The following is a 17,943-nucleotide window of genomic DNA, read 5'->3' on the forward strand; positions in this document are numbered from 1 at the left end:
CAGGATGCTCCTTCCCTTCCCTTCCCTTCCCTTCCCTTCCCTTCCCTTCCCTTCCCTTCCCTTCCCTTCCCTTCCCTTCCCTTCCCTTCCCTTCCCTTCCCTTCCCTTCCCTTCCCTTCCCTTCCCTTCCCTTCCCTTCCCTTCCCTTCCCTTCCCTTCCCTTCCCTTCCCTTCCCTTCCCTTCCCTTCCCTTCCCTTCCCTTCCCTTCCCTTCCCTTCCCATTCCTGCCATTCCACACCATCCCATGCTCTGTCTGGCCCCTACCACCCTGTGCCAAAAGCCCTGGTCCAGGGAAAGCTTTCAGAGGGAGGATGAGGAGGCAGGAAATAGAAGGAAGGAGTCTCAGACCTGTCAGGGGACCTGTGGAATGAAGCAGGGAATACTTGCTGCCTGCAAGGGCTGGATGCTCAGGCTGTTCCCATGTCCCTCTCAACCCCCAGCTGCCCACATCCTTCCAGCTCCTGGGGATGCAAAGCAAGGAGCACAGGCAGCATCCCATGCCCCTGCCCCAGGTGTCTGTGTGAGCTGCACCCACCGGAGCACCCCCAGTGCCTTCACCATCCCTGGCCACCTCCAGCGCCCCCCGCACCTCAGTGATTCCCAGAACTGCAAGGATCCCCAGCATCCTTGGGCATCCCAAACCTCCTCGAGCATCCTCAGCACCTCCAGCATTCCCAGCCTCCTCCAACACCCCCACCACCTCCTGCATCCCCAGCACCTCCAGAATCCTCAGTGCCTTCAGCATTCCCAGCACCCATGAACATCCCCAGCACCTCCAGCATCCCCAGCACCTCCAGCATCCCCAGCGCCTTCAGCATTCCCAGCATCTGTGAGCATCCCCAGTACCTCCAGAATCCTCAGCACCTCCAGCATCCCCAGCACCTCCAGAATCCCCAGTGCCTTCAGCATCCCCATCCTCCTCCAACATCCCCAGCACCTCCAGCATCCCCAGCACCTCCAGAATCCCCAGTGCCTTCAGCATTCCCAGCACCCATGAACATCCCCAGCACATCCAGAATTCCCAGTACCTTCAGCATCTCTGTCCTCCTCCAACATCCCCACCACCTCCAGCATCCCCAGCACCTCCAGCAACCCCAGCGCCTTCAGCATTCCCAGCATCCGTGAACATCCCCAGCACGTCCAGAATTCCCAGTGCTTTCAGCATCCCCATCCTCCTCCAACATCCCCAGCACCTCCAGCATCCCCAGCGCCTTCAGCATTCCCAGCATCCGTGAGCATCCCCAGTACCTCCAGAATCCCCAGTGCTTTCAGCATCCCCATCCTCCTCCAGCATCCCCACCACCTCCAGCATCCCCAGCACCTCAAGCATCCCCAGCCTCCTCTGGCATCCCTAACACCTCCTTGAGCATCCCTAGCTCCTCATCCAGGGAAGGAGATGAGCAAGATGCCCAGCAGGCCGGATCCTGCCCACCACTGCCATGCCAGTGCTGCTCCACCACCAGGCTCAGCCCTGAATTCCCTTGTTGCCGGCCATGGGGAGCAGCGGGAGCGGCAGCCGGAGCACAGCTGGGGAGCGGGTGCGAGCAGAGACAGCCAGGGAGCTCATCCGCCTGGTTTTTCAAGGTCACAGAGGTGGTGGGAAGGAAAGAAAAGAGAGCGAGGAAAAAAAGTTGACTCAGAAACCGCAGGGAATTTTTTGCCTTTTTAGAATACTGGGAAGAGAAAAAATAGCCACAGTTATTCAAAGCATCCAGGATAATAACAGCCTGTTTACTGTTTGCATGCAAAGATGGCAGGCAGGCAGCACAGCGCAGGCAAGAGGAATGAGGAATTTGCCGCACTCGCACCGCGGGTCCGACCGCTTCTGCTGAGCCCAGCAAAGCCCTGGTGCTGATCCTGGCTGTGAGAGCAGGAGCACGGCCCCACCATGACACCTGGACAGTCCCCACTCCACCAAGGGTCCTGGAGGAAGGGTTTCAGGAGGACCTGGGGCTGGGGACGGTGGGGAGGGAGCTCCCAGGCATGCTCCAAGGCTGAGTGGATGGAGCATCCCGGAGCGTGTCATGGCCAACCCCTAAATAACAACCCCCATCTTGCCATCCCATCCCTGCCACAGAGACATCTCCAGTGCTCGGCAGGCACCTCCAGCCACCCCCTCACAGGGGCATGGGAAGCCAGGGGGACAGGGATGCAAGGACTGAGGGCACAGCGGTGCAGAGATTGAAGACAGAGGGGTGCAGGGTCATGGGAATGCAAAAATCAAGACATGCTGATGTTCTGCAGGGAGGGGACACCTTGGGGTGGCTCATTCTGCAATGGAATGCGAAGCCCAATGAAAGGAATTTGGGAAGGGAGCATTGACCCTCTGGCAGAAGAAAGCCCAGGGAGCAGCCCCCAACTAGCTCTGGACACAGAGAGGAGCCTGGAGGCCTGGGGGACCTCCGGGAAAGGGGTGGGATGAGAGAGGGAGGGAGGGGGAAGGGAAGGGTTCAGCAGGACCAGCGGGGAGAGCTTCATTCCTGCCAGTCCAACGAGCAAGCTGGGACTTGAGGCGAGAGAAAGCACCCGGTTTGCCTGACTGGTTTGCTGGGAAGCGGCTGCAGGGCTGGCCCACAGCCTTGCCAGACTTCCCCCATGAGGATCAGGATTATTTGGAAGGGGGGTGAAATTCCCTTTCTCCCAAATTCCGGTGAGGATTTTTTGGTTTTTTAAACCATTTCCCATAGGAAGGAGGGTGTGATGAGCTTGTCTTTCCCCATTCAGCTCTAGCATTCGGCAAGTGGAAAAGGAGGGGGGGTTGCACGAGGAGAGGATGAGGAGGAACCCGGGCCCACAAAGGACCTTCCAAAATTCCAGGATGCTCCAAGGACCAAGTTCCAACGTTCTCCAAAGAGAAATGAGGAAACGCAGGAACCAAAGCTGCAGAGAGGCTGCTGTGGTGTGGCACCAAGGGCACGAGGTGTTCCTGGCTGGGAATGGGGCTTGGTGGATGGCCAGGGAACCCCAAGGAGATCCTTGGCCTTGTCCCAGCCCACTGTGACCACAGAGGGACCAGAACTCCCCAGACAGCCCTGGAGCAGTGGAGCCATCTCCCTGTCACCCACAAGAGCTGCTGCCCTGGGATAGGGCACCCCACCCAAAGCCACCAAGGTGACACTGGTGGCACTTGGAGCAGAGCCCTTTCCCATCTCTCCAGGGATGCAGATGTGCAGCCCACAGGAGGAGTTGCATCCAGGTGCCAGCCCAGCCAGCAGCTCTGCAGGCATCTCCAGCACCCCTTTCCAGGGCATGGGAGCCCAGGACAGGGATGCAAGGATTGAGGCTACAGGGATGCAAGGATTGAGGCTACAGGGATGCAGGGCTCTAGGACACATGGGAATGCTGAGAACAAGAACACAGGGATACCAGGTAACAGGGATGCAGAGATTGAGGACACAGGGATGCAGGGATACAGGTATGGAGAGATCAAGGACACAGAAACAGAAAGATACAGGGATGCAGGGACACAAGGATGCAAGGATCAAGGACATAGAGATCACAGGCACCAGGATGGGAGCAGGAGGTTTGGCTCCCACGTGGTATTTCAGCCATGCCATGGTGACAAGGACATGGGGTAAAGGACAGTGGGTCCAGGCAATGCCGATGGTGAAATCCAGGGAGACGGTGTGGGAAGGGCAGACGGAAATGCCTGTGAGCACAGAGCAACGGAGCAGGTGAAAACACACCCCCACAGCAGCTTCCACGGACAAGGTGTGGAGCTCCTTGGGGTGTTGCTCTGGCTGAACAGCATCCCTACCAAAGCACAAGGCTCCTTGGAAAGTGTGGCAGGAGGAGCCGGGACCTCCTGCTGGATTTAGGAATCCTCTCCCTATGGCCCGATTCCTGGATCCACAGATGGGCTTTGTACTTCTTTCTGACTGCCAGAGACTGAGAGCCCTGCGGATGAGGATCAATGGGCAAAGCTCTCAACAGGAGCCCATTTCCTGAATCCCTGGTCCCAGAAAGCTCCCTGCAAACAACCAGACCTGCAGCCAGGCCAATCTGCATCCGGATTCGGGTAAATAAAGCGTGGGGTGTGAGAGCTGTGGAATGCCAGGAATGCTGCCGGCCTTCCCGGGCTTTGGAGCGGCAGGAGCTGGGGGAGGCAGGGCAGGTACAGCCCTGGCTGGAGGCCGCCAGGATCCTCCAGACATATTCCCAACCTCAGCAATTCCCTGCGAGCTTCCCACCCTCTTCTGCCCATCCCTGGCCCCGTTTCAGGGTCCTCTTCGTCCTTCTGCATGGGCGGAGCTTATTTTCCTGCTTGCAACACCCAGGAGAAGCCATGGGTGCAAGGAGGATCCCAGCTCCGAGCTTTGCATTGCTCCAAGTCTCCCTAACCTGCCCCAGATTTTCATCTTTTAGCCCCACTCCTTCCAGATTCCTGAGTGGGAAGGGTGGGGCTGAGCTGAGATTCAGCATCGCTGTCCCACCAAGACCAGTGATCCTCGATGAAGTCCTAAGGCATCCTGCCCAGGAAAGGGATGGAATCACCATCCTCAGAAGTGTTGAAAAACATGTTGATGTGGTACCTGGGGACATGGTTTAGTGGTGGCTTTGGCAGTGCTGGCTTAACAGTCAGACTTGATAATCTTAAAAGTGCTTTTCCAGCCTAAACGATTCCATGAGTCCGTGATTCTGTGATTCCATGGAGGAGCTGGCAGCAAAACTGGTTTCTGATGCTGCTGTTCCACATAATCCAAGCTAAACCCCATTGCAGAGCACAAAGTCCCCAGGGACAGTGGGATAACAAAGATGAGCTGCCAGTTAATGCCAAGGGATGCACAAAGGGAAAGCCTCCGCTTGGCTGGAGAAGGCAGAGTCCCCAAGGATGTTCCCTGGGAAGCATTAACACCACAGGTGTTAGAAAATAGAAGTCCAACACCTGGAAAACTTGTGGTCTTCTGGAAGATCAAGGAGCCAAGCAGAGGGGGAAGGGCTTGGAGATGGCTGCCAAAGCCAAGGAGAGCTTGAGGACCAGGTCCATCCATGTTGGAAGACATCAGGGAGTCCCTGTGGCAGGGGCTTAGGAGGGCAGGAAGGGGTTTTGTGAGGAAGAGGAGAAGGATCCCACCAGGATGCAGTTATGGGATGCACAGATCAAGGACACCAGGGTACAGGGATTGAGGACACAGGGATGCAGCGTCATGAGGATGCAGAAACCAAGGACACAGGGATGCCAGAGCAGGAAGGAAAGTACATTGACACTTTCAGGCAACTCCATCCTTTTCCCCCATGAAGCTGGGGGGAATGGGATCCCAATGGGATTTTGGGGAATGCAGAAATGCTCTTGAGCATTTTTCTCCTCTCCCATGTAGCTGCACCCCAAATCTCTGCCCAGGGGAGCTGGGAAGGACATGTGAACCAGGGAGTCAGCAGCCCCAAACCCTCTTCCCCTGGCAGCACCTCCATCTCTCCCCATGGCATGGAAGAAAAGAAAATCCATGAATCAATATTTGGGTTTTTTTATTAAAATATTGTTATACCAAGTGGAATGCTACAGCAATCTCGGTATAGGGCGGCGTAACGAAACAGCCAGGTTTATGTTTAAATACTTAAAGATAACTTAAAACGCACAAACGAGAACTTGTCATCTTTGGCAGGAAAAAAAGTTCACAGCACGAAAAAAATACTTAAAAAGAAATACCAATATTAATATAAAATATATTAAGTCATGGGGTTTGGGGATTTTTTCCTCTTTCATAATTTTTTGTTTCTTTTCCATTTTGTAAACAATGCACGAGAACCGAACGCATTTTTTACGTGTCTGGGGAGAGAGAAATAAAAAATGCAGTTGGCCAGCAAATGCACACGTTGAAAGGGGAAAGAAATAAAGAAAAATATATATATTTACATGAAGGGCAAGGATGGGAAGCTCCGAGGAGCAGGATGTCGGCGCTGGCTACGGGCAGAAGCCAGCTGCCAGTAGCTGGGGGATGCAGCCAGGAGAGGGGCAGCACATCCCGCTGCCTCCATCGGCACCCTCGGAGCCTTTCACCTCTGCTTTTCCTCCACCTTTCATTCCCTCCGTTGTCATTTTTGTTTCACTGCCACCCCATCACAAAGCCCTCGCCCACCCGTGATGAAAACCCAGGAGCAGCATGCAGGTGATGGAAGTTTGGTGCTCGGCTTGGCCACGTGGATCCAGGTGGTTGATGGGACCCACGGAAGATCCCTCCCGGCTCCGCCCTCGTGCGCAGACTTCAGCTTGTGGGTACAGTTCAGGCGATCAGAGAGGGATTTTCCAGTTGGAAGCCAAGCACCTGGGTGGGTGTGGATGGCCAAGACCCAGAGGTGGGAGCTGGGATGGGGATGGAGCCGGGATGGGGATGGAGCCACCACGGGGTCCCCAGGCTCCAGCGCGCCCCGCGCAGCCAGGGACCCGTGTGGGCACCGAGGGGGACAGTGACCCTCCCACACACCGGAGTCACTGCCGAGACCGGCCGAGGGGACACCGCTGAGCTCCCGGCTCGGTCCCTCCTTCCCAGAGGCTTCTCCATCCCGACATGCTGGCAGAAAGGGTGGAGAGGCCACTGTGCAGCTCGGGGTGGCCCTAAATCAGGATCTCCACCATGTCAGACAGGTCTGGGGCTCTGGAAGCAGCCGAGCTCTCTGCAGAGAAAGAAGGGATTCACAGTGATTCGAACCCACCCCACTCAACTAGGGCCTTAAAAATGCCTTAAAAAATCACTGATGCTTGTGCAAAGCCCATCCCAGGCATGCTGAGCCCACGGGCTGGGGCCTCCCAACTCCCTGCCCCGTGCCATCCGGGGGGACTCACCCAGCACACCGGTGCCCTCGCCCTGCCCGCTGCTCCCGGCCGCTCCGTCTGTCTGCGTGCTGCCGTCCTTGCTGCCGTGCTTGGAGTGGGATGGCAAGGGAAGGGCAGTGGACACTGCTGTCCCTTCAGCGGTGGCTTTGCCTGCTGAAGGAGAGTCTGTTATGGATTCAAGGCAAGGGATTCAAGTTTTCAAGGCCAGGTTGGAAGGGGCTTGAAGCAACCTGGGTTAGTGGAAGGTGTCCCTGCCTATGGCAGGGGGTGGAACGAGATAGGCTTTAAGGACCCTTCCAACCCAAACCATTCTGGGATTCTGTGACTGCTGGCTGCTCCTGGAGGAAATCCCCCTCCCCAAGCTCTTTAACTCCAAAATCACAGGGGAAAATTGCAAGCATGTCCCCACTGCCAAGTGAAGGTAGCAAGCGGACAGGTGTCCCTGTGTACCTGTGCTGCCACGGGAGCTGCCCTCAGATGACCGGTCACTCTGGCCAGCCCCTGGCCAGCTCGGGGCGGCGGAGGCGGCAAAGATGGAGGGCACGGATTTGGCCGGCCGCAGGGAGCCCTGAAGGGCTTTGCTGGGGTCCCTCCGCGAGCGCTGCTGCAGGACCTTGATGACAGCATCCTTCTCCAGGATTTGGGCATGAAGGGCTTTTAACCTGGAGAGGAGGAAAGGCAGAAGCTGGGAGAAGAGCTGGACAGGGAGAGAAGGATCCAGGCACTGCCCAACCAGACCACAGAAAAACCTTGATGGGGGCAAAATGCCTCTGGCAAGGTGGGACTAACCTGTTCTCCATCTCCTGGTGCTTGTGGCTGGCCAGGAGAAGGTCCTCGTTGAAGCTGCTGTTGGGGGAGTGCCGCGGGGAGTGGCTGATGAGGGTGGTGTCGCGCTGGGCGGCCGCCGTGGCCGCGGCGTCCATGGCGAACTGGCGCATGGTGCACTCCTCCAGGTACTTCTGCTCCCACTTGGTCATGTCGGCCTCCAGCGCCAGGATCTTCTCCTCCTTCTCCCTCAGCTGCTCCGACAGCGTGTGGGCGCTCAGCTCCGGCGTCCCCCCGCCCGCAGCGCCTGCCTGCCTCTGCAGCAGCCAAAACAAAGCCCCGGTGAGGATGAGGAGGTGCTGGGAGGATGCAGCACCCGCCGTGCCTTGCCGGACCCACTGTGGCTTGCCAGCACCCACCTGCTGAGCCCGCAGCATCTTCAGCTCCTGCTCCAGGCGGGTGCGGAGCCGCAGCTCCAGCTGCTCCCGCTTCTCGCAGGCGGCCTGGAGCTGGCCCAGGGCTGCCTGCAGCCGCTCCACCTTCTCCACGTAGGCTCGTTTCTTCCGGAGCTCGGCCTCTGCCTTGGCCGCCCGCGCCTGGGCGCTGCCCAGCGCCTGCTCCAGCAGCTCTGCCCGCCGACGCTGGTCCTCGTTGGCGCTGCGCAGCAGGGACACCTCCCGCTCCAGCTTCTCCTTCTCCTGCTGGTGCTCATAGCCTGCAAAAAAAAAACCCCACAAGTCTCAGACATTTGGCTTCCCTAAGGCTGATCCATGAAGCCCTGCAGAGATTCTTTGCTCCCCGACATCTGGCCGTGCCACCCCTTCCTCCAGATCTTCTATCAAATGGGGGTCAGGGGCATTCCAGCCACTTGGGCAGATGGCCAAAAGCATCCACGTGCCACATTCCAGCCTAAATTTTAGCTCGGGAAGGGTGAAACCTGCCTAGCACGAATCCAGCCACCTTAGGGAAGGGGAGGCAATTCCTCCTGCTAACAGCAACACCACGTCTCTCTGCTGAAATGTAGGTACACTTTCCCCCAAAAAAGCCCAGGCTGGCACGGCTGCGAAGTGCAGGAGGGAGGAAGCAGAGAACGGCCGGGCCGGCGTGGGGCGGGAGTGCGGGCTCGGTGCTGGAAGAGCCGGCGCTGCGGCAGGAATGTGCGGAATGCGGGTCACGCCGCCGGCCGGCCGCCGGGATTAATGGCTCGAGTCCAGCGCCAAGAGCTGCTCCATCCCCCCTGGGGAAGGGCGAGAGCTGCTGCCCAACACCCGCCTCCTCCTCCAGCCGAGCCCCGCTCGCAGATGCCACGGGGAGCCGGGCAAGGATGGGTGTCCCCCGGGACTTACTCTGTGCCAGGAGTTTGGCCACGCTGCCCTGGTTGCTCTCCTGGCTTTCCTGGGTCTTGCTGGCCAGCTGCTTGTTCGCCGATTCCAACCGCTCTGGTCCAAAACAATCAAACCCAATTAAGATTTAAATACAAGATTTTGGCTGGAGGAAGTGGGGAAAGCCTGGTTTCCCATGGAAACAGCCAGGGGACACAGAGCACCCACAGCAACGGGGACACAGAGGGTCCCTCACCTTTCAGGTCCCGGTTGAAATCCTGGAGCCGTCGCATCTCACAATCTCTCTTGTTTCTCATGGCTTTCTCCAAGGCTTCCCGCTTGGAAGACGCCTTGACGAGGTTTTCATAATCCTCTGAGATGCGCTGGATCTCGCTCTCCAGCTGGGGTGGAGGAAGGGACAGGCCAGGGTTAGATATTCATGGAATGAGGAAAGGGACAGGCCGGCCAAAGCTCCGCCAGGGTGCTCAGCCCAACCAGAGCTGCCAGAGGAGCTCAGTGTACCCCAAATTGATCCCCAGCACATATATGGGGGGGGGGGGGGGGGGGGGGGAGGAGGGGAACTGATTTTTCCTGTCTTGTTTCTTATGGAAGAGTCTCTCCACAGACTTTGGTTCTGCTATAGCCTGGCTACGGGGAACAGCCACCCCTTGTACAAGGCCACACAAAGGGCTTTCTGTGGCGGCTGGGATGGGGGGACAGGCAGAGGGAGAGGGTCACTGGAGAATGGGCTCCTTCTCCCCAGTCCCGGCTGCAGCTGCTCCGAGGGGAACAAGCCGCCGGAGGGAGGAGGAGAAGGGATTAAATCACTAAAGGGGCTGAATTTTCACAGCAGCTGGTCAGGCATCCCCCGGGCAGGGGCTGCCACCATTCCCTCACCTTCTGGATACGGCTCGCCTTCTCGGCACAGCTCTCCAGCTCCCGCCGCAGCTTCTCGCTCTCTCGCTGGAGCCTCTCATTCTCCCGCAGGACGGCGTCTGCCCGGGCCAGGCGGCTGCCGGCCGACACCGCCTGGGCGCTGACCAGGGCCTCCACGCCGGCTGGACCCAGTGTGCTCGGACACAGCGGCAGGAATGCGGCTGGCACTGGAGTGGGCAGCACCCTGCAGCGGGGGAGGAGAGGGTGTCAAGGTTTGGCAGGGTGGGAGAGCTGGCTGTAACTCCAGCATCCCACCAAGCACGTGCTGGTGCCTGCAAGTCACCTCAAAGGAGGAGGGAGGCTCTGGGAAGTGCCTATCCTGCTTTTTAGAGCTGGGAAGCGCTTGCTCTCTAACCACAAATCCCGTCTTGCAGGGATGCCTTGACCTGACCCCTCCAGGACCGGGCCAGTGGGTCTGGATGGACTCCCAACCCCCCAGGCTCCTCTCTTCCTGGGAATGCTGCAGGCAGCCTGGTATAGGATGCACCTTGGAAGTCGGCAGCGTTCCCCATTTTCCTTATTTTCTGGGCGAAGCAAGGGCTGCTGGCACAGGTCCTCACTGCCCAACTATGGATACGTCCTTTCTATATTTGGAGGGGCCAGGACAGCCTGGCTGCCCCTTGTGCCACTGCTCCAGCATCCCACAACAACATCCCGCCAGGAATACCCTGAGCAGGGTGGCTGTGCACAGCCCAGCCCCGCTACGCTCCCCCGCGGGCTGCCTGCCAAGGGCCTGCATTCCTGCGGGATGATATCGGAGCAAGGAAGAATAAATACATCTTCCTCGCAGCTCCCCTTCCCCTCTTTGTTCCCTGGAAGGAGAAGGTTTTCCTGCTGGAGATGCTATCGCTCTCTGCCTGGATACATCAGCAGGGCTGGGAGCAGCGTGTCCTCTCATCGAGCCACAAATTCCCTTCTTCCCATCATTTTCCACACTGGAAGAGGTTGTTTCCAGACCTCCTCAAATTCCAGGCAATGCCCGAACCCCCAGATGTCCATCTCACAGTCAGCCTGGGGCTTTGCCAGAGGCATTGAGCTGCCAGAGGGAACACAGACCACCTGGCACCAGCCCAGGCTCTGCTCGGCAGCAATTCTGAATTACATGGACATTCCCAGCTCAGGACCATGGGATGGGTTTCTGTGGAGCAGGGAGCATATTTGTCTTCTGCCCTGCCCCATACCTATTCCACATTTAGCTGCTTCCTGGGCTGTTTCCAGCTCCTAGATTAACCTCTAAGTTACCCCCAGATTCCTCCCGGTGCATGGGGAGGGGGCAGGGTCTGCTGAGGGAATGGGATTTTCATCACTGGTTGGAAAAGCCTAGCCGTGCTGGGGGAACTGGGGACAGGAGCAGAGTGGGGGGCTCCCAGCAGACCCCCATGGCCTGAGCCAGTGAGGACAAGAGCAGCTGCTCTGCGCCCCCACTGCCCTTCACATCCTGCAAGTTCCAAGCATCCATCCCGGACACTCCTGGGAGGCATCCAAAAGCAGAGCCCAGGGGCCACAGTTTACCTGATTTCGGGATGCTGAAATCCAGGCCCTTCCCGGGAGCAGGGTCGGGGCTCAGCCAGGTAAGCGTCCTGGGAAGGGATGACGTAGGGATACTCCGGGGGCGGTCCCCGCGGCTCCGTGCCCTCGGGGTGCTGCCCGCGCAGGGGGACGAGCTGCCGGGAGAGCTGCGGGAAGCTGTGGGAAGCGCTGATGAGGCTCTGCGCCTTGGCCCCGTTCCGCTCCAGCGACATCCGCATGAGCCGCTCGCTCAGCGACCGCACGTGGCCGTGCTTCAGGTCCTTCAGCCCCTCGTCGGGGCGCCGGGCCCCGCTCTCGGCCCCGCGCGGGGCGTTCTCAGCCCGGACCCCCGTGCCGGCCGCTCCCCGCTGCGAGGCGAAGAACTGGGAATGCGCCTTGGCCTCCTCGTAGGTGGGCAGCTCCTCGCCCTTGGGCGGGCAGAGCCGATAGACGCTGTTCTCCAAGTAGACGTGGTCGGAGTGATGCTCCTGGCCCTGCGGCTCCTGCCGCGTGGATTGCTGCACCATCTGGCTCTCCTCCGGGCTGAGGCTCTCCAGGGAGGAGCGGGGGCTCCCGGCCCCGCCGGCCCCGCCGCCGCGCAGGGCCTGCTGCTGGATGGCCAGCAGAGTGCGGTTCTCCGTGAGATTCCCATAGCGCAGCTGCTCCTGGATCAGGCGGTGCAGGACCGTCCCGTTCGAGTCCTCCGCCGTCCTCATGTCCGTCCGTGCCGGCGGCAGAGCCACGTTTCCACCCGAGAAGGGCGTCCCGGGGGACCTCAACAGCAACTGGCCACGCCGAGACACCTGCAAGAGGGAAAAACGGGATTGTCGGCAAGCAGTCGGGGCAGGACACGGCGCGGATCCTGACGGACTCGGGGCTGTTTGCCGGGACGTGCCGGAGGAGTGGAATCCCGTGGCGGCAGTGGGAGAGCGGAGCAGCCTCCCGCGGTGGGGTGGCCGAGCGCCGGCACTCTCGGTGCACCCGGGGCCGGGGCTGGCAGCCGGGGCTGGCTCCGGAGCTGGCGCCCTATGGACCCGAGACTGGCACTGGCCCGGGAATGGGGAATGGAGCGACCCCGTGGGACCGGGCACAGAGCCACCGGGAGATGGGGAGGACCTCGCATCCCCGGCCACGGACATGGAGGTCCTGGACCCTCCTGGACCATGGGGAGGGTCATGGGATTTTTCCGGGGGGGCTCTAGGTGTTGTGGGGATGTTCCGGTCCCAGTTTGGAGAATGCCGGGAGGGTTACCAGTCCCTGGGGGTGGATCTCGCATGGGAGAGGGTCTTTTCCCCGGGAGGGTCCAAGTGCCGGGGAGGGGGGCACGTCCCGGTCCCAGGGAGAAGGATCCCGGTTTCGAGGGGCGTCCTTTTCCCGTGGAGGGATCCCAGTCCCGGCTGGGGGCTTCCCTGGGCCGGGAGGGTTCGATCCCGGTCGAAGAGTCCCAGTCCCGGGGGGGGGGGGGTCCCAGTCCTGTGCTGGGAGCATCTCGGTTCAGGGGGGTCGCGGTCCCGGGGTTGCTGGTCCGGGTGGGTCCCGGTGCTGAGGGAGGTCCCGATCCCTGCTGGGGGGTTCCCGGTGGCGGGGGGGCGTCCTTTGTCCGAGGGGCATCCCCGTGCCGGGGGGGGGTCTCGGATCCCGGTCGGGGGAGAGTCCCAATACCGGGGGACTCCCGGTGCCTGGGGGTCCCGATGCCGGTCGGGGGGGTCCCGGTGCCGGTCAGGGGGGTCCCAGTGCCGGGGCATTCCCGGTGCCGGGGGGTCCCGGTGCCGGTCGGGGGTCCCGGCGGCAGAACTCACCGGGGCATGGCGGAGCGGAGCGGTGCTGCGGCGGCTCTGGGCGTCCCGGGGCCGCGGGGGCCGGGCCGGGCGCTGCTATGCCCGGAATGTGGGGCCGGTCCCGCCCCGCTCCGCCCCGGGGCCGCCGCCGCGCAGGAGCGCGGCCGGGAGCGGGAGCGGCAGCTGCGGGCGGGGGGGCGGCTCTGCCCGCCAGCTGTCCCGGGCCGTAAATCTGCCCCAGCCTTTGTCTGCGGGGCCGGGGCAACCCCGAGCCTGCCGGCCCCATCTGCTCTGCCCCCGCGGGCCCCCCCTTCTCGCATCCCCCTCCTTACATTCCCCTTCTTCGCATCCCCCCTCCTCGTGTCCCTCTCCTTGCATCCTCCTTCTCACATCCCCCTATTCACATCCCCCTCCTCACAGCCCTATCCTCTCATTCCCCATCTCACATTCCTCCTCGTGTCTTCCTCCTCACATCCCCCTCCTCACATCCCCCTCCTTATGGCCCCCTCTTCGTATTTCCCATCCTCACATCCCCCTCCTCGCATCCCCCCTCCTCACCTTCCCCCTCTTTGCATCCCCTCTTCACATCCCTCTCCTCGCATTCCTCCTCCTCACCTTCCCCCTCCTTGCATCCCCTCTTCACATCCCTCTCCTCGTATTCCTCCCACTTGCATCACCTCCTTGTGTCCTCCACCCTCACATCCCCCTGGCTAGGGATGCCAGCTCCCTGTGGATGCAGTAATTCCTGCCAGCTCGCGTCTGGCTTGGCACCTCTGGGTGTTCCCCGCTGCTCTCCCAGCCTCTGTTTCCCCTTTTGGGCTCTGCCACCCACCTCCCTGGGGGGGTTGACAGGGATGGAGGACGCCATCAGGGACCAAACTCCCCCCTCAAAGCACCCCGGCTCATCTCTGGGAGGACATTGAGCAGCCCCAAAGCAGTGAAACACCAGCCCCGTCTCGGCCCCGGGCGCCCCAGGCTGTCGGTGCAGAGTCCAGAGGCCCCGAGACGGCAGATGGCCGGAGGGGAGGCGGCGGGGAGAGGCAGGTGCAGGGGAAAATTGCTTATTAGCTCCGGGACATTAAGCTCCCATTCTTTTGAGGGAACTCGGCATCTTCTGACTGGCACAGAGCCGGGAGGCTGATCTGGGGAGGGGGACACGGGGGTCTCCAGCCTCTTCTCCTTGTTTTGCTGCTCCATCATGCTCTGGTGCACCCGGGGTGCAATAGCAGGCACAGGGCTGCAAGCACAGCTCGCTCCCTCTGGGTTATCTCCCCAAAAATGGGGAAAAAGTAAATCTCCAGCGTGTAGCAGGTACCGGGCTCAAGGGCAGGGGAGCATGGAAAGAAAATGCAGAGAGATGGAGTCGGTGCTTGGAGGAAGAGGAGCGCCTGGAAGCTCAAGAAACAGGTTTTCCAGCCCAGTTTTCCCAGTGACAAGTCAAATCCTCATGGATGGAGGTTGAAATGCGGGAATTGGCACCAGTCCTGAAGCCCCAGTGAGGGTCTAGTTTTGTGTGGGGAGGAGATGAGAGCACAGCACTGGTCCCTGTGTCCCCAGGCACATGCGGAGTCTGGAAACACTGGCCCAGGCCCAGCACCACAGGGATGGATGGATGGATGGATGGATGGATGGATGGATGGACAGGTTGGACAGCGCTTGGAGCAACCTGGGATAGTGGAAGATGTCCCTGCCCCAGGCAGGGGGTGGAACAGGATGAGCTTTAAGGTCCTTTTTCTTTTTAACCCAAACCAGTCTGTGATTCTGTGGATGGATGGACGGATGGATGGATGGATGGATGGATGGATGGATGGATGGATGATGCACCACTCCAACACACCAAGCCCAGCAGCAGCACCTCCAAAAGGACCCAGCTGTGGCTCTGCCCTGCTCTTTGCCAGGTGAATGGGGCTCCCAGCTGAGCTCCAGGGGAGCCAGCCCAGCTCCCCCAGCAGCGAGGGTTCCTCTCCTGGCTCATGCCCCCAGCCTTATCTATGCCTGTGTCATCCTGCTTCCCTTCCTATCTTAACACTGCTCTATTTCTGGCAGCAGGAAACCCCTCCTGGGCTGATAACACCCCTTTGGAAAGTGATCTGAAGAGTTTCCTCTCCTTCTTTCTAATGCTGGAGGCAAGAAAAGCCTCAACCTTTTCGTTTTCCCCAGGAGAAGGTGAAATAGCAGCCGGACCTGTGGGCAGTGGTGGTGGCACCTTTGGCTGCCTGCACGGACCGTCTGCCCAGGTGGAGCATCCTGGAGGATGGGACAGGGACTCAGGGATGTGGCTGGAGCCAGGGAAGCGCAGGTGCCGTGTCCCAGGCTCCATGGGGTGACACACGGCTCCGCAATGCCAAACCCTCCCACTGACCTCAGCCCAGCCTTATCGCCGAGGCGTTGGAGCGAGGAGAGTGAGCCAAGAAAATACTCGTGGGATGAGATCACCTCGGCTGTCTTCGGGCTCCCAAAATGCCTCAGCCCTCAGCCGTGCTGAGCCTGGAAAACTGGGGCATTGTGGGCAGAGGAAGGTGCCTGGGATGGAGAGGAGGTTTGCAGCCTCAGCACATCTCCCGGGGTGATGGTGACAGTGGTGACAGCATCCCGTGGCCAGTGAGCCCCAGTGACAGTGTCCCATGACCGTGATGAACCCCTCAAACCTCTCCATGGCAATGTTAAAGCTCCCTCCAGGTACCTGCCTCCGTCCCAAACTCTGGATTCAAAGTGCAACCACGTGGGAAGGAGAGTTGGAGTGCCAGGAATCACACAAGTGCCATTTCCCAGTGCCAGGATTCCGCAGGCTGCCCCCAAAGGGAACTGATCCCCATGGGCAGGGAGCCAAGGCAGCATCCCAGCCAGATGGATCCCATCCTCCTGGAGACACCTCCATGAGCTGCCAGCCCTGAGGCCAGCTCATCTTCCCTGTCCTCTCTCTGAAATCTGCATCATTTTGGGGTGTCCCAGGTCTGATCCCACCCTGGGAATGTGTTCCCACGGAGCCTGGGGTGCTGCTGTGCAGCAGGGTGAATTCCAGTCCCAAAATTCTAACAGGGAACACTCCTCAGTGTGACTGGGGAGGGCATGGGTGGGATTGAGATGCTCCTGGTGATGCTCACATCCCCACTCCCAGGAACTTCTGCCACAGTTCTTCGATCAAACACTCAGGGAGATGATGCCACAGGCACCTTCACAAAGCCCCTTCTTAGGAATTTTGTGAGGGGAAAAATGTGGCTGAAAACACAGCCAGGACCCTCCTCTTTCTCATCCTCCCTGCATTTTAATCCCCCTGAGTCATTTCCATTCCTGGATGTTAAATTGTTCTTTTCTGCTTTCCTTTATTTCCCTGTTCCTGAACTGCCAGCACCAGTGGGACCCTGTCCAGGGCGCTGCCAAGGAGATGCCAGCAGGGACAAAGGTGGAGCCCAGCGAGATCCCAGGAGCCACCAGCCCCAGGGGACACAGCCCCACATTTCCATAGCAAAGCCCCTCTCTGCTGTTTTGCCACTTTTGAGGAATTTTCTCTTTTTCCTGAGAAATTCAAAGTGCTGGGTGTGATTTCCTGCCCACCTGGCAGGGAACCCCCGGGATGGGGGAGGCTCCATCCCCTGCCCCAGAGCTTGGTGAGAGTGTGGGGTGACAGAGACACCGAAACAGTATCACAGGCAGGTGGCCACCAGCAGCACCTCCTCGCTGGCCACATTTGCCCACTTGACTTTGGAGCACATCCAGGTGGATGGATGGGTCCGTGGCCCCTCCCCAGGCCCATGTGTGGGATCTGCACCCTAATTTGGAGCCACCACTTGCAGAAGGAGGGGGCAGAACCCAGAGGAGCAGAGGGACACCAGACACCCCGGTCCCCATTGCTCTGCAGGGGTGAAAATCAGCACATCTCTGGATCCCTAAGGAATTTCACATCCTCCTGGCTATGAGATAAACCTGCCAGGGATGCAGCCAGGGCAGAATCAGCTCGGCCTTGTGTTCCCTAACACAGAATAAGTGAACTGGAAGAGCAGGAGAGGTTGAGGAGAGAGAAAAGGGCTGTTCACTCCAGTGCCCAGTGATGACACTTTAAAGGCAGGTTGTCCCCAGTGCAGCGCTGGGCAGGGGTTGTTCTTCATCCCAGGATCCCAAAGACAGCAGGAATTGTCACTATCTTGCTGCTTCACCCCCTTGCTGCCTGCTCACTTTGGCTCATACCAGTGCTGGGGACTTGCAGCCACTCTGTGGTGATGAATTAGAGGTGACCAGGAAGCCACGCAGAGTGGGACAGAGTGGGACAGAGCAGCCCTGTGTCACCTCTGGGATCATTGCCAGCTGCATCCGAACACCAGAGCCATGCTGGGATCTGTGGTGGGAAGAACACGAGGGGACAACGTGCCAGACAGAGAGGTGACCTTGATGGCACTGAACATCCCCTGGCACCGTGGCAGTGAGGGTGTCACCGGGATGGTCACAGCTAACAGGGCTGGATGGCCCCAGGGATCATTCCTTGGGGACACAAAATGCCTGGAAAACACCCACGGACCCTCTTGCCATGAGTTTTTGAGCTTCTGCTGTTGATGATGGTTGGGAGAGAGGCTGGAGTGGCCTCGGGACAGGTGTGGAGAGGGGACAGTGAAGAGCATCCTCCAGCAGGTGCATGGAGGGAGCACAGATGGGTGTAAAGGTGGAGGGTGGAGCAGCACCTTCAAACCCAACACTGCCTGGGAAAGATGGAGCAGGGATGAACCTGCAGGTGTGGAGAAACGGGCTCCAGAAGGACCCATCATCAGCACCTGTGATATCCAGCGGGATAAACGGGCAGGGCCTCGGGAGAAGTTTGTCCAAGAGCAGGGAGAGGCTGCAGGGCTCTGCCCACACTGTCACCGCTGT

General features: G+C 59.7%; 1 protein-coding gene across 2 annotated transcripts; it reads right to left on the reverse strand.

Annotated features, from left to right (window-relative positions):
- Nucleotides 1-5,450: 5,450 nt before the first annotated feature.
- AMOTL2 (angiomotin like 2) lies at nucleotides 5,451-13,193 on the reverse strand. 2 transcript variants are annotated; one of them, XM_032119909.1, is made up of 10 exons: nucleotides 13,105-13,193; nucleotides 11,309-12,108; nucleotides 9,758-9,980; nucleotides 9,117-9,261; nucleotides 8,885-8,977; nucleotides 7,958-8,253; nucleotides 7,563-7,855; nucleotides 7,224-7,435; nucleotides 6,783-6,923; nucleotides 5,451-6,613 (listed from the first exon to the last, which is right to left on the reverse strand). In XM_032119909.1, exons 2-10 carry the CDS (start codon nucleotides 12,019-12,021, stop codon nucleotides 6,555-6,557), a joined length of 2,175 nt encoding a protein of 724 aa, XP_031975800.1. In that variant the 5' UTR covers nucleotides 12,022-12,108; nucleotides 13,105-13,193; the 3' UTR covers nucleotides 5,451-6,554. The 2 variants fall into 2 exon arrangements, with proteins under 2 accessions (XP_031975800.1, XP_031975799.1); XM_032119908.1 differs by having other exon boundaries at nucleotides 6,783-6,926.
- Nucleotides 13,194-17,943: the final 4,750 nt, after the last annotated feature.

This window comes from Corvus moneduloides, chromosome 10 (assembly GCF_009650955.1).
Source record: "Corvus moneduloides isolate bCorMon1 chromosome 10, bCorMon1.pri, whole genome shotgun sequence".
NCBI lineage: Eukaryota > Metazoa > Chordata > Aves > Passeriformes > Corvidae > Corvus > Corvus moneduloides.